At 39.4% G+C, this 15,537-nt stretch overlaps 1 protein-coding gene across 2 annotated transcripts; it reads left to right on the plus strand.

The window, feature by feature from the left end:
* Positions 1 to 169: 169 nt before the first annotated feature.
* On the plus strand, positions 170 to 13,960 carry LOC311509310 (protein NLRC3-like). 2 transcript variants are annotated; one of them, XM_084574450.1, is made up of 13 exons: positions 170 to 236; positions 1,018 to 1,152; positions 1,263 to 1,427; positions 1,680 to 1,802; positions 2,051 to 2,179; positions 2,419 to 2,547; positions 2,869 to 2,947; positions 3,091 to 3,319; positions 3,477 to 5,277; positions 5,381 to 5,554; positions 8,322 to 8,495; positions 10,056 to 10,229; positions 10,686 to 13,960. In XM_084574450.1, the coding sequence occupies exons 2-13, from the start codon at positions 1,064 to 1,066 to the stop codon at positions 10,699 to 10,701; spliced, it is 3,282 nt and encodes a 1,093-aa protein (XP_084430576.1). In that variant the 5' UTR covers positions 170 to 236; positions 1,018 to 1,063; the 3' UTR covers positions 10,702 to 13,960. The 2 variants fall into 2 exon arrangements, with proteins under 2 accessions (XP_084430576.1, XP_084430577.1); XM_084574451.1 differs by lacking the exons at positions 10,056 to 10,229; positions 10,686 to 13,960 and having other exon boundaries at positions 7,081 to 8,444.
* Positions 13,961 to 15,537: the final 1,577 nt, after the last annotated feature.

Genomic DNA, 15,537 nt, shown 5'->3' on the forward strand with positions numbered 1-15,537 from the left:
TTGAAAAGTGTGTTTTTGTAATAATATATTGCATTTATTGAAGCGGTATTTTAGTGACTGTATTTGACCCCGTAAAAGGTTTATCCAAGTTTAAAAATGATTTTCTGTCACACCCCCCCCCCCCCCCCCCCCCCCCGGTCCCTCGAAAGGCGTCTCGGTGTCTGTGTCTCGTGTTGTACTTTGCTTTCACTTTCACCGCCGCAGATCTTTTGCTCCGTGTTAACCTCCTTCTGAAGGTAAAGTCAACTGTTTCTAATATTTTACTCTTTTACATCAGATGTCAGCAGCCCCGGCAGAAATCTGTTTGATTTTTCACGTTAATTGAGTCAGAGCTGAATGTTACAGGTCAGGACGAAGGAGTCAACGGTTATAAACTGAATATCGGCCATTTTGTGTGGATGTTGTGTGGATGTTTGTGAGCAGAGCATTGTGAGTCCGTAGAAAAGATCAGGTGAACATAGAGTCGCTGTTTCTGTGTAGCTCCACTTTCTGATGACTGGAGGTAAAATCAAAAAGTGGTATACATCGCACACCGGAGAGTATTATTGCTGACTTTATTTGGCGTGAAATATTTTTAGATATAAAAATATTTAGTATTATTTGCAATTTGCAGACTGATAAAAGGTATTTTTTATTAACCCACCTCACAGATGAAACATCGATTTACTGAAATCAAATAATATGATGAGTAGTTGATTTTTGTATAAAACCATCGTCTGTAGGTCAATACTGGGAAATACTGTAGGGCCTTTCAAAAGAAAACAGAAACTCCTAGAGGAAGTTGCATAGTTGGTGTCGCTGCTCTTCACTTCTCTGCAGCTTCATGACTCCATCTAGTGGACTGATAGTGGAAGAACAACAGCTGATAGTAGAGTCTCTGTCTCTGCTGTCTGACTTCATTCACAGACACTGATATGAAACAGAAAATAAGAACCAGTCACTGGAGGAGCAGCTTAAATCATGTCATGGATGATTTTCAGTTGATGTTCAGGTGAATGATTTGTGTTTCCTCTGCAGATGAAGAAGGGAGAAAGTGTGTGTGAGCTGATGTGAATCCAGCAGCATGGATCAGTGTGAGGACAGAGAGGAGGGAGTCCCTCCCTCTAAAACCACTCTGAGTGGGAAGCATGAGAACCAGACCAAAGATCGGAGGTGAGATGAACATCTCTAACTGTCCATAACTCTTCTACATGTCAGAGCTCAACTCTCAAATCACTGCTCATTTATTATTATCACTTTAATCTTTGTGTGTTGTGTTGAAGAACAAAGCAGCAGCACAGACCAGACTCTGCTGGACCTGTTCCTGGCACTGTACCTGAGCCTGAGCCTCAGCCTGAGCCCGAGCCCAGCTGTGTGTCTATGAGGAGTGATCGGTCAAAGGATGAATTCTTTGACTTTAAAAGAGAACAATCCTCTGTTGTAAAGAAGTAAGATATAAGTGAATATAATATAAAACCACATTCAACATCATAGTCAGGTGTACTCCTGACCACACCCAGCTGTGATGTTGTCCAGTGCTGTAGCACCACGATAGGTCTCTCCTGCACAGCTGTTCATGTTGTCTCATCATTGGATGTAGTTACTGTATATGTCATAAATATCCTTCTAAGTTTGTTGGTCTTTGGCATATTTATTATTTTGGAAAGCTCATAAACAGTAAGTTACTCTTTGTCTACCAGGATGCATCAGAAACCAGACTCGAGTGGACCTGAACCAGAACCCAGCTGTGTGTCTATGAGGAGTGATCGGTCAAAGGATGAATTCTTTGACTTTAAAAGAGAAGAACTCTCTGCTGTAGAAAAGTAAGATATAAGTGAATATAATATGAAACCACATTCAACATCATATTGAGGTGTACTTCTGTCCACATCAAGCTGTGATGTCGTGTAGTGCCATAGAGCCATAATATGTCTCTCCTGCACAGACTGTGGAAAATTCATGTTGTCATCATTACCTTGATTTAGTTATTCAATATATGTGATAAATATCTTTCAATGTTTGTTGGTATTCATCACACATTTATTCATTTTGAAAGCACTTTCTCTTCCAGGATCCATCAGAAACCAGGCTCACCTAAACCAGGACCAGAATCTGGACCCAGCTGTGTGTCTATGAGGAGTGATCGTTCAAAGGATGAATTCTTTGACTTTAAAAGAGAAGAACTCTCTACTGAAAAGAAGTAAGATATAAATGAATATAATATGAATCCACATTCATCATCATAGTCAGGTGTACTACTGTCCATGTCAAGCTGTGATGTTGTGTAGTGCTATAGAGCCATAATATGTCTCTCCTGCACAGACTGTGGAAAATTCATATTGTCTTGGTTTAGTTACTTTATATAAGTGATAAATATCGTTCAGAGTTTGCTGGTCTCCAACACACATTTATTTATTTTGAAATCACTTTCTCTTCCAGGATCCATCAGAAACCAGACTCACCTGAACATGAACCTGAACCTGAACCCACCTGTGTGTCTATGAGGAGTGATCGTTCAAAGGATGAATTTTTTGACTTTAAAAGAGAACAACCCTCTGCTGTAAAAAAGTAAGATATAAGTACAACTGGTCTTCTGTGTGTGACATTTAAAAGTCAAGGGAGACCGTTCAGGCTGCTGTCATTTTGTCCCAATGGTGAAGTGATACTGGTGCAGTTTTTTGGAAACCGATGGAAAACATTTTCTGTCTGAAAGATGAAGATCTGAGTTGTTAAAGAGACACTGTAAACAAATGGTCTGAGAGATGCGTTTTGTGTACTTTCTGTGATCCTTTCTCATTAGGTTTAGAATGAATCACTTGTTTCACCTCTTTATAAATGTCACAGTAGAGTTTCAGTCTTTAACTCACTGTTGTTTCTGTTTCTGTCCAGAGTGGAGCAGCAGAGTTTAAATGTTCTCAGTGGTCAGTCTGTTGATCAGCATCAAACACACCTGGACTCCATATTTAAGGTCTGTACATGGACAACAACTACTTTCCATCATCTCCATGCTGCTCTTTGTAGACCAGTGGACTGTCAGTCTGTCCAACATGGATCTGATGTTTGTCTCCATGATTTCAGTCTGGTTGTCATTCATATACTTTTCTGTTCCAGCTGCTGGAGGACAACATTGTCACTTTTGTGAAGAACAAGCTGAAAAAGATTCAGAGGGATCTGAGTCCAGATTACCCAGAATGCTTAGAGAGTCAGAGGGAGGATGAGGAGGTGTTGGAGGGCAAGGATGAAGAGCAGAGGAGGAGCAGCACAGATGCATTTATGAAGATCACACTGAACTTCCTGAGGAGAATGAAGCAGGAGGAGCTGGCTGATCGTCTGCAGAGCAGTAAGAGGATTTCTCTGAACATTGAACCTGATGAATTAATTAAACATTTACTAATGTCTCAAGAGATGGACCCGGATACAGTATATTCACTCATTCTTTTAGGGAATTAAATGTTGGAAATTTATTCACTAATCTTATTTGTTGTTTGTTCCTTCAGAACATAAAGCTGCAGTTTGTCAACGTGAACTTAAATCTACTCTGAAGGAGAAGTTCCAGTGTGTGTTTGAGGGGATTGCTAAAGCTGGAAACTCAACTCTTCTGAATGAGATCTACACAGAGCTCTACATCACAGAGGGAGAGACTGCAGAGGTCAATGATGAACATGAGGTCAGACAGATTGAAACAGCATCCAGGAAACTACACAGACCAGAAACAACCATCAGACCAGAAGACATCTTTAAAGCCTCACCTGGAAGAGATAAACCAATCAGAAGAGTGATGACAAAGGGAGTGGCTGGCATTGGGAAAACAGTCTTAACACAGAAGTTCACTCTGGACTGGGCAGAAGACAAAGCCAACCAGGACATCCAGTTCACATTTCCATTTACTTTCAGAGAACTGAATGTGTTGAAAGAGAGAAAGTTCAGCTTGGTGGAACTTGTTCATCACTTCTTCACTGAAACCAAAGAAGCAGGAATCTGCAGGTTTGAAGAGTTCCAGGTTGTGTTCATCTTTGACGGTCTGGATGAGTGTCGACTTCCTCTGGACTTCCACAACACTGAGATCCTGACTGATGTTACGGAGTCCACCTCAGTAGATGTGCTGCTGACAAACCTCATCACGGGGAAACTGCTTCCCTCTGCTCGCCTCTGGATAACCACACGACCTGCAGCAGCCAATCAGATCCCTCCTGAGTGTGTTGACATGGTGACAGAGGTCAGAGGGTTCACTGACCCCCAGAAGGAGGAGTACTTCAGGAAGAGATTCAGAGATGAGGAGCAGGCCAGCAGGATCATCTCCCACATCAAGACATCACGAAGCCTCCACATCATGTGTCACATCCCAGTCTTCTGCTGGATCTCTGCTACAGTTTTGGAGGATGTGTTTAAAACCAGAGAGAGTGGAGAGCTGCCCAAGACCCTGACTGAGATGTACATCCACTTCCTGGTGGTTCAGACCAAAGTGAAGAAGGTCAAGTATGATGGAGGATCTGAGACAGATCCACACTGGAGTCCAGAGAGCAGGAAGATGATTGAGTCTCTGGGAAAACTGTCTTTTGATCAGCTGCAGAAAGGAAACCTGATCTTCTATGAATCAGACCTGACAGAGTGTGGCATCGATATCAGAGCAGCCTCAGTGTACTCAGGAGTGTTGACACAGATCTTTAAAGAGGAGAGAGGACTGTACCAGGACAAGGTGTTCTGCTTCGTCCATCTGAGTGTTCAGGAGTTTCTGGCTGCTCTACATGTTCATCAAGCCTTTATCAACTCTGCTGTCAATCTCCTGGAAGAACAACAAACAACTTCCTGGATGTCTATAATTTTTAACAAACCAAATCTAACACATCTCCACCAGAGTGCTCTGGACAAGGCCTTACAGTGTCCAAATGGACACCTGGACTTGTTCCTCCGCTTCCTCCTGGGTCTTTCACTGGAGACCAATCAGACTCTTCTACGAGGCCTGATGACACAAACAAATAGCTCAGGAAGGAAACAGGAGGAAACAGCCCAGTACATCAAGAAGAAGATCAGTGAGAATCTGTCTGTAGAGAGAAGCATCAATCTGTTCCACTGTCTAAATGAACTGAATGATCTTTCTCTTGTGGAGAACATCCAACGTTACCTGAAATCAGGACGTCTCTCCACCGATAAACTGTCTACTACTCAGTGGTCAGCTCTAGTCTTCATCTTACTGTCATCAGAAAATAATCTGGACGAGTTTGACCTTAACAAATACTCTGCTTCAGAGGAAGCTCTTCTGAGGCTGCTGCCAGTGGTCAAAGCCTCCAACAAAGCTCTGTAAGTACAGAGAGTTTTAGTCATTAATAGATACACAGCAATATTGCAACTGGTGAGGAAAATAAAAATCTTAATTGTCCTTTGTCCTTTATTTTCTCTGCAGGCTAAGTGGCTGTAAACTCTCAAAAAGAAGCTGTGATGCTCTATCCTCAGTTCTCAGCTCCCGGTCCTCTAATCTGACAGAACTGGACCTGAGTAACAACAACCTGAAGAATTCAGGAGTGGAGCAGCTGTGCACTGGACTGAAGAGTCCAAACTGTAGACTGGAGACTCTGAGGTCAGTTTATTGACTGTTTGTTTTTTTATTTCAGTTTTTATTTATTGATTTATTAGCAGGCATACGAATAAAGAAGATCCTGTTTTTATTAGATCACTTCTCAGGTTTGGTGGAAATTCTTGTTGAAAGGATACAAAGTCAGAACACTTCAGGTCTTTGTTTAATTCTCATCTATAGATAGTCTAACAGCCATGAATACAACACAGTGCAATTCAGGTGTCAAATGAGCAAAGAACACACAAAGAACACTTTGTTTTATAGCCAAACTTATCAGTGAAGGTTACTATCTACTTCAGCCTCCAGTGTTTATTATAAATTGGCTCCATACCTTCAGATTTGATCAAAGACTAACAAGGCTGTGTGGTTGACATGAGGGTCCTATATAAGACATAAGACATAAGATGTTTATTTAATCCCACGTGTGGGAAATTTCCTTGTTCCAGTAGCACAGAATTTGGCAAAAAAATATATGTACAGAAAGACAGTGACGACTTTGAACAGGGAAAAGGTTATCAAAAAAGCACAAAAAACACAAATACACAAATTTTAAAAATATATATAAAAAAATATACAAAAGAATGGCCATACTCTGAGAAAATATAGGGAGGAGAAATAACTAGAAAATATAAGGCATTCTGTATGTACAGTGTGGAGAGTGGTGGGATAAACTTTACAAATAAGTAATTGCTTAACCTTTGAGAAGGACATTTTCAGTTGGTGAGGTAGTGGTTTGTGCAAAAAAACAGGCAGTGCAAAGAAGCTTAGTTTGTGCATATTGTACTATTGATTCAGGCTGGTGTTGTACAGCCTGATGGCAGCTGGGATGAGGGACCTGCGGTAGCGTTCCTTCTTGCAGCGTGGATGCAGCAGTCTGCTGCTGAAGGAGCTGCTTAGGTCTGAAACAGTCTGATGCAATGGGTGAGAGGGGTTGTCCATGATTGATGTCAGCTTGGCTAACATCCTCCTCTCACCCACCTCCTCCATGGAGTCCAGAGAGCAGTCCAGGACAGAGCCGGCCCGTCTGACCAGCTTGTTCAGTCTCTTCCTGTCCCTCTCTGAGCTCCCACTGCTCCAGCAGACAACTGCATACAGGATGGCAGAAGCCACCACAGAGTCATAAAAAGTCCTGAGCAGTGTCCTGCACACTCCAAAGGACCTCAGTCGTCTCAGCAGGTGGAGACGACTTTGGCCCTTCTTGTACAGGGCGTTTGTGTTAAGTGTCCAGTCAGTTTATTGTTCAGGTGAATACCCAGGTACTTGTATTCCTCCACGACCTCGATGTCCAAGCCCTGAATGTTCACCGGTGCAGTTGGATGCGGTTTCCTACTGAAGTCAATCACCACCTCCTTTGTCTTGCTGGTGTTGATGTGCAGGTGGTTCAGAGCACACCAGTCCACAAAGTTGGTGATGACCTCCAGATACTCCAGGTCGTTTCCCTGAGATACACGCCCGACAATGGCTGTATCGTCAGAGAATTTCTGGAGGTGGCAGCTGTCAGTGTTGTGTCTGAAGTCCGATGTGTACAGGGTGAAGAGGAAGGGAGAGAGCACAGTACCCTGCGGCGCCCCCGTGCTGCAGACTACCACATCAGACACACAGTCGCGAAGCCTCACATACTGCGGCCTGTTAGGTGTGATTCTCTGGGCTCAGCTCTGAAGTCCGACATATATTATAATATATATAGTCCATAACATGTCAAAAATATTGAAACATGTTGATCTCACTTTCTCTCAAGGAGACGTCTTCAAATGTCTCGTTTTGTCCAAAACATAATTTTGTTAACTGTGATAGAAAACATAAAATCGTCACAGTGAATAAACTGGAAATAGTTTACTGTTTCTGCTTGATCAGTGACTCAAACCATCATCACTATGATTTTTGATTATTTTATCCATGGACTCATCAACTAATTGTTTAATTCAAATGTTTTTTATACTAAGAGACGGAAACAAATATTCAGTATATGTTTGTTCCAACACTTGAAGTCATGTGACATTTTAGAAACTGAAATATTTAAATCCAAGATGCCACCATTTCATTTTATTGCTGATGAAATGTGAAGCTGATCAATCACTTCTGTCAAACAGTTTCTTCTTCCAGTTTCTAATGAGTTTCTTATTTTCTCTGGTTTCTCTTATATTAAACTGAATATCTTTGGATTGAAGAGCCTTGGTCAGAAAACAGTTTGAAGACGACACCTTGTCCTCTGAAAACTCTGATGGACACTTAACGCTATATTTGATTTGGATTTGGTTTGATAACTAATGAAACTATTGTAAAGATAAATGACAGATGAATCAATAAAGAAATGTATTTTCATGTTTAGTCCTAATTTAAATGTCTCCATCATAACATGAACATATTTTAGAGTCTTGATCATCATTTAACCAACATTTCCATATTTGGTGTTTTTCTGAACTTTGAGAAGAAAGTGAAATAAATGTCAGAGGGTTTTTACTTGTGTTTGTTGGTCAACATGAGTTTGTATAGATGGATCCACTGGTGGAGCTGTCAGAGTTTCAGAGCTGAAGTCACTACATCTTTATTGAAGCAGCAGCTTGCTGTCATTAATATTAATGAGAGCTCTTTTTCTCTTGTTCTATTTGACTGATTGAAGCTGCTTCCTGTTGGTTCAGATGTTTAGAATTTTTATTTTCTAAACTTGTACTTTCTGAACCTTCTTCAGCTCTGAACAGATGATGAAACACTGAATGATTTCAAGATGGAACTTTGTTTTCTAAACTATCATCTTTTACTCTTTATTCAGTTTGAGTTGTTGCAGTTTGTCAAAGATCAGCTGTGATTATCTGGTCTCAGCTCTGAAGTCCAACCCCTCCCATCTGAAACATCTTGACCTGAGTGAAAACAACCTGAAGGATTCAGGAGTGAAGCATCTGTGTGGTTTTCTGGAGAGTCCAGACTGTAGACTGGAGACTCTGAGGTCAGACATCATGTTTTATTTGTGTGCTCAGATTAATATGATGTGAAAGTTGTGTTGACACTAATCTACAGACATCAGACTGATATTCTACTGATCCACACTGACGATCTTCATGGTAAAGTCTGTTTTCTTCTTCTGTGGTTTAGTCCAGTGACTATGGCAGTCATGTTGAGCTACACATTTAAAACCATAGAAGAAGAAAAAAGTTTTTCCTCATAGTTCAGTCTATAAAATGTTAAAAAATTGTGAAAAATGTTGATCCCGCTTTCTCAGATTTTAAGGTGACATCTTCAAATGCCTCATTTTATCCAAAAATCAAAACATAAAATCTTCACATTGAATAAACTGAAAACAGTTTAGTGTTTCTGTTTGATCAATGACTCAAACCATCATCACTATGATTTTTGATCTTTTATCCATGGATTCATCAACTAATCAACTAATTGTTTAATTCAAACGTTTTTTACACTAAGAGACAGAAACAAATATTCAGTATCTGTTTGTTCCAACACTTGAAGTCATGTGATGTTTTAGAAACTGAAATATTTAAATACAAGATGCCACCATTTCATTTAACAGCTGATGAAATGTGAAGCTGATCAATCAATTCTTCAATCAACAGAAAATCCAGCAGCATCAGTTCAGACAGTTGATTAATTGTTGAAGTCATTGATCAGGGAGCAATGTCAAACAGTTTCTTCTTCCCATTTCTGTTACGACTCAGCTCTGTTAGGGTTGATGGAAGCAACATCAAACCAAATTGAATTGGCTTTTTGGTAAGGTTTATTGTTAATGAATAAACGGTTAACAGAAAGCGCAGCACCAAGGCTGGACAAAGGGTTTTGAATAAAACAAAGAAATTAGTAAAACAAAACTAAACATATATACGAAGTTGTTTCTAAAAAAATCAAATCTCAAAGAAAACCAAACGCCTTATCCATAATCAAAACACATCAATACATAACACCCCAATCGATATATACAAACAATATCTAACAAGAGTGAACCAAAAGGTGTTTAAATGATAAGTCCAGCTCTTAGGCAACAAGACAAAGTCAGTGAGTTCCCAATGGCAGACGAGGGACAGCACAGGAAAATCTGCACACCTGAGAACTGACAATGGCAGGGGCCATAACAGTTACTAATGAGTTTCTTCTTTTCTCTGGTTTCTCTCATTTCAAACTGAATATCTTTGGATTGAAGAGTGCTGGTCAGAAAACATTTTGAAGACATCACCGTGTCCTCTGAAAACTCTGATGGACATTTTACACTATATTTGATTTGGATTTGTTTTGATAACTAATGAAACTATTGTAAAGATGAATGACAGATGAATCAATAATGAAATTTATTTTCATGTTTAGTCCTAATTTAAATGTCTCCATCATAACATGGACATATTTTATAGTCTTGATCATCTTTTTATCAACATTTCCATATTTGGTGTTTTCTGAACTTTGAGTAGACGGTGAGAGAAATGTCAGAGGGTTTTTAACTTGTGTTTGTTGGTCAACATGAGGACTTTGTTTTCTTAACTAACATCTTTTATTCTTTATTCAGATTGAATTACTGCAGTTTGTCAAAGATCAGCTGTGATTCTCTGGTCTCAGCTCTGAAGTCCAAACCCTCCCATATGAAACATCTGGAGCTGAGTAACAACAACCTGAAGGATTCAGATGTGAAGCAACTACATGATCTTGTGAAGAGTCCAGACTGTAGACTGGAGACTCTGAGGTCAGTAGAGGGTTGGAGTCAGTCCATGCTGCTTTACGTAGTAGTGTAGTATACACAGTTTGAATCAGAGCAGAGTTCCAGTGTTTTCTGTAAACCTGCAGCTGTTTTCCTTAGTGAAGCTTCCATCAGATATCTTCAATGTTTATTAGTCAGCTGACGCTTCAGAAACACATGAGATGTTCCAACACAATAACATGAGAGCTGCAGTTATAATATGTTTTTTTTCATTGTAGATATGTTTATACACACACAAGTAAATTTGTCTTGGTGTTAGGTCCAACTAACATTGTATTAGTAGTTAAGTATATTTAAAGGAACTATACAGATTGTGCTTGAATGTTCAAAATATTCACATCCTCAAGAATCCTATGAACTGTGAATATTCGTAGCTGCTGATGAGGAAGTGATTCTCTGTAAACACTAACGTATCTCCTGTTGTTGTTCTTCTCTCTACAGCTGGTGGTCTTGGTAAAGGTGAGGGTGAACATGATGTGAGCTGAGAGAGGATGAGTCCTGATGACCCAGAGAGGTTGAATCAGCAGCAGCTTGTGTGTAGAGAGACTCTGACTGGACCATATTACTGGGAGGTGGAGTGAAGAGATTTAAGATCCTCAACAGAGCTGCACATTCCCGCTATTTTACTCCTTTTTCACTCAAACATTTATTTCATTTAAAAAGAAGCGGGCAGCAGTTTCCATACGGAGCCTCTGCTTTATGTTTGATCTGTTTTGGCAGATTGACACAATAACAGACACTTTTCATCTATATATTGCTTTGGTGTGCTTTACCCTTCACTGACTGGTTACAGAAAGTTTATTTAATAAATCTCTGTGAAACAGATTTAAGGGCACAAAACCCTTCAGAAAAATGTTGTGAAAGGCAATGTTTTAATGTAAATTTTGTAAAAATACACTTAGGTTTTCCATAAGGATCCTTGCTGTCATGTTGTATGGTATTTGGTTCTTCTGCTTCTTCTCTTTTACATCCTACTTGTTACATAACATAATGTTTTTCAGGTGTTACTGTTTGTAATTCTGGATTTTATAGAAACCTTAATTAACCGGCTGATGTCCAGTTTGTTACCACGGTATGTCTGAGTCTCTTAATAAATACCTGCAGCGGACTGGCGACCTGTCCAGGGTGTACCCCGCCTCTCGCCCGATGACAGCTGGGATAGACTCCAGCAGACCCCGCGACCCTTCACAGGGATAAGTGGTTACAGAAGATGAATGAATGAATGAATGAATGAATGAAAATACCTGCAGCGTCACGACAGCAGAAACAAAGTGTATCTTTTGGTCACTTTTTTTTATATAGTGTTTCCATCTATTCTTGTTTGTTTTATATGTAACTCCTGGTAGTAAATTTATATTGTTTAATATCTGATTGTCAGGTTTTACAGTGTATGCTCATGCATTATAACACTACATCTTTTGTTGTTCCTTATGCGGTGTAGCTCTTGTGATTTTTTCATTCTTTATAGATGAACTTTGACATATTGTGTTTAATGGTTTATCTCCTGGTTGACCTTTATTACAGTGAGTCTTATGTTTATCACTTTTCATAGTTTATTGCCTGTTAATAATTTGTAACAGTGCATCCCCTTGTTTTCTATGATTGCAGTGTAGTTCATGTCATGTTTTACAGTATATCTCCTTAGCCTAATTTTTTTGTGGTATTTCTTACAGCATACATTACTGGTCAAAAGTTTTAGAACACCACACTTTTTCCAGTTTTTTACTGAAAATTATTCAGTTCAGTGTCTCATTGCACTCTGAAATGAAAGCATAGAACAAATAAGCAATTTGAGTTGAAAAAGAAATCACAGAATCAATTTATAGACCAAAATGTATTCTAAACCTTTGACTCATCAAGGTAGCCACCTTTGGCAGATATAACAGCTGAACACACTCATGACATTCTTTCTACAATAGAAATCAAATATTCTTGAAAAAGTTCTTCCCAAGTCGGTTGCAGAAGTTCCCATAAATGTGTGGCACTTGTAGGTTGCTTGGCTTTCACTCTTCTGTCCAGTTCATCCCAAACCAGCTCGATGGAGTTTAAGTCTGGAGACCGTGCTGGCCACTCCATGTTTTCAAGCTTACCATCTTGTTCTTTTTTCCTGAGGTTGTTCTGACATAGCTTGGACTTGTGTTTTGGGTCATTATCTTGCGTAGGATGAACCTCTGACCAACTAGGCGCATACCAGAGGGTATTGCATGGCGCTGCAGAATGTTGTGGTAGCCGTTTTGGTTCAGGGTACCTCTCACTCTGTACAAGTCACCGACCCTGTATCCAGCAAAACAGCCCCAGACCCACACTTCCTCCTCCACGTTTGACAGTTGATGTCACACTCTGTGGAACCATCATCTTGCCTACTCGACGGCGTACAAAGATCCTGCGTGATGAACCGAAGATTTGAAATTTTGATTCATCAGTCCATAATACCTTCTTCCAGTCTTCAGTAGTCCAATGGTGGTGTTAGCCAAGGCGAACCTCTTTGTCTTATTCTGACATCTTAGCAATGGCTTTCTTGCTGCAACTCGTCCTGTCAAACCCGCAGCTCGAAGTCTTCTCTTCACAGTTGAAACTGAGACTTGCTTACTACGACCACTATTAAGCTGTGCTTGAAGCTGTTGTCCTGTGAGCCGCCTATCACGCAAGCTGTTAACTCAGAAACTTGTCCTCGAATTCAGTTGTGGCTTTGGGTCTGCCAGACCTCTTCCTGTCAGAGTTTCCCCCAGTTTCTGAGTGCCTTTTGATGGTGAAGAAAACTACTCACTGACACCTTGACTTTCTTTTCAATTTCCCTGTAGGAAAGACTTACATTTTAAGTGTTATGATGGTCTGTCTCTCTTCCATTGTTAATTGCCTTTTTCTTGCCATTTTTGTAGCAACACACTACTTTCAGCAGTACAATACTGTTCACCTGATGCTCATGAGGGTCTGGTACCACAGTGTGTTCCAACACTGCTTTTATGCAGACAGAGGGGGTTGTAAGTAATCGAGAACACCTCTAGGAATTGGTAGCACCAGCTTTCAAGGCTGATTCAACCTTCATTGCTGACCTTCATTGCTGCAGAACAGCTTTAAATTGTTAACCCACTTCATGTTCCCTGAAAGAGGCCTTTTTGTATAATTCTGAAATGTACATTATTTTTCAGTTTTGGGTAACCAAACCTTTTTTTTTTAACCTCTGGCTGTTTAGTACTTACATTTGTACCATTTCAAGCTACTCATTGGACTTGCACGACTTGAATTGCAACAAATAACTGGAAAAATGACTTTTGACCTGTAGTGTATGTTCTGCTTGTTGTTTGGTCAGGGTATATATGTTTTAATTTTTTAATAATATTTCCAGTTTTTCGTTGTCATCTGATTAATGTCTTTTGCTGACATGCTTTGATGTGCATCACCTGTTATCATTTTTATAGTGTGTCATTTAGTTATCATTACTTGTGGTCCTATATTTCAGTGAAGTACAGTGAATTTGTTACAGTATAGCTTGTGTTTTTTAAAATGCATATGTGTATTGTTTTTACAGTGTACCTCAAGGTTGTCATCTTTTCACAGTTATAGTGTATTGCTTACTAATTTATGTTTTACAATGTATGTCCCGTTTTGTGTGACATAGTTATTATTTCTTCAAGTGTATCACCTGTTTATTATATGCTATTTTGTTCTTTTTTTCAGTTCTGTGGACTCTTTGAATAAACTTTAAGTTTAGTTTGTTTCAGACTTTAATTTTCTTCAGTAACTGTTTGTTTCTGCTCTGTAATGTTTGCAGAATATGTTCAGTTCTCTCAAGTTTGGATCATACTTAAGAATCAATATACATTATTACTAGATTGATGATTTACTGGAATCAAATGAATGAAGAGCAGTTGATTTTTGTCAATTTTGTTCGCAAATGAAACTGCAGTATGTTTTTATTTCCGTCTGTAAAACCATCGTCCGTAGGTCAATACTGGGAGATACTGTAGGGCCTTTTAAAAAAAAACTGAAACTCCTGGGTGAAGTTGCATAGTTGGTGTCTGCGTTGCTGCTCTTCACTTCATTCATTACAGTACATGTCTTAGTTTCCAGTTTTTACAATGTATCCATTGGGTACTAGCTGTAGTTCCTTGCTGTGACCACCAGAGGACAGTAAACATTCGTGAGTCTCTGCTGACATAATCTGTGTCGAGTCATTATTAGACTGATGAACATTAGAACTACAATACTGAAGTGAATATGAATCTCAGTGTTATTGGATGTGGACAGTTGTAGTTACTGACAGTGACCACTGGAGGGCAGTGATCGTGATGGTTTCTATGTGTTATTATGAAAGCGACTTCATGCAGTTCATCGTTTCACCGCGAGATGGAGACAAATCTCCATCACAGGTCATTTTAATGTTTTAAATTGATTTCTACGTTTTTAGAGGAGACGGTTTTTACTCAAGAAGTTACAGTTAGTGACCAAACCAGGGAAAGTTAATTCTCTTTGTTTCCCTGTAATCTCATGTTCCGCCAGTCCAGTCCAGTGGTAGCTGTAATGCACCTTTAAGGTGGTTTGCTAACCGCTATTAAACATCAGAAGAAGACGACACCGGAAGTAGTGAACAGGTCTCGGTTAATTAGGCTGATTGATGTTAAGCTAACAACGTAACTTGTATCTCAAGTTAACGTGTCGTTTCTCCTAAAATAAAATAACTTCTGACTCTTTGAAGAGGAAATTAAAAAAATAATAATTGTTATGTCCAGGTACAGTAATATCCAGTTAAAGTTGACTACCTGTTCGTGTTTACCTGTTAGCTTCGAAGCTAATAGCGGAGTAGCTTGTGTTGTTTTGTTAAAGTTAAGAAGAAATATTCTGTAGTTTTGCACCTGCTTCGTCTGAAATTATATATTAACAATAATAGTTGAGGGCTGTTCAGGTAAACACTATATTACAAAGATTTATTTTCTATTTTAAACAACTTTATCACGATAATGTGGAGAGGAAATGTTAACATGTCCGCACAGTACTAAGCAAAGACTAGAAAATAACAATATATTTCATAAATCATTTTATCTCCAAATGTTCTCAAACCCTGTACAAACATGTTGTTGATTTGTAAATGCTGTGACAGGATGTTCAGGAAAACCACGTGGAGGAAAACAGTCAGTGATGCAGTGAGTCTCCACCAGGACCAAGCCCTCAGCACAACCATGTTACTCCTGAAATCCTGCTCAGAGAAGAGGGAGAGGTCAGAGACTTCAAGGTAAATCCTGCAGGGATTCAGGATTCATACAGTTCACACTAAATGAATATAATAACAAATCAA

The sequence above is a fragment of the Chelon labrosus genome (genome assembly GCF_963514085.1).
Source record: "Chelon labrosus genome assembly, chromosome: 24".
Lineage (NCBI taxonomy): Eukaryota > Metazoa > Chordata > Actinopteri > Mugiliformes > Mugilidae > Chelon > Chelon labrosus.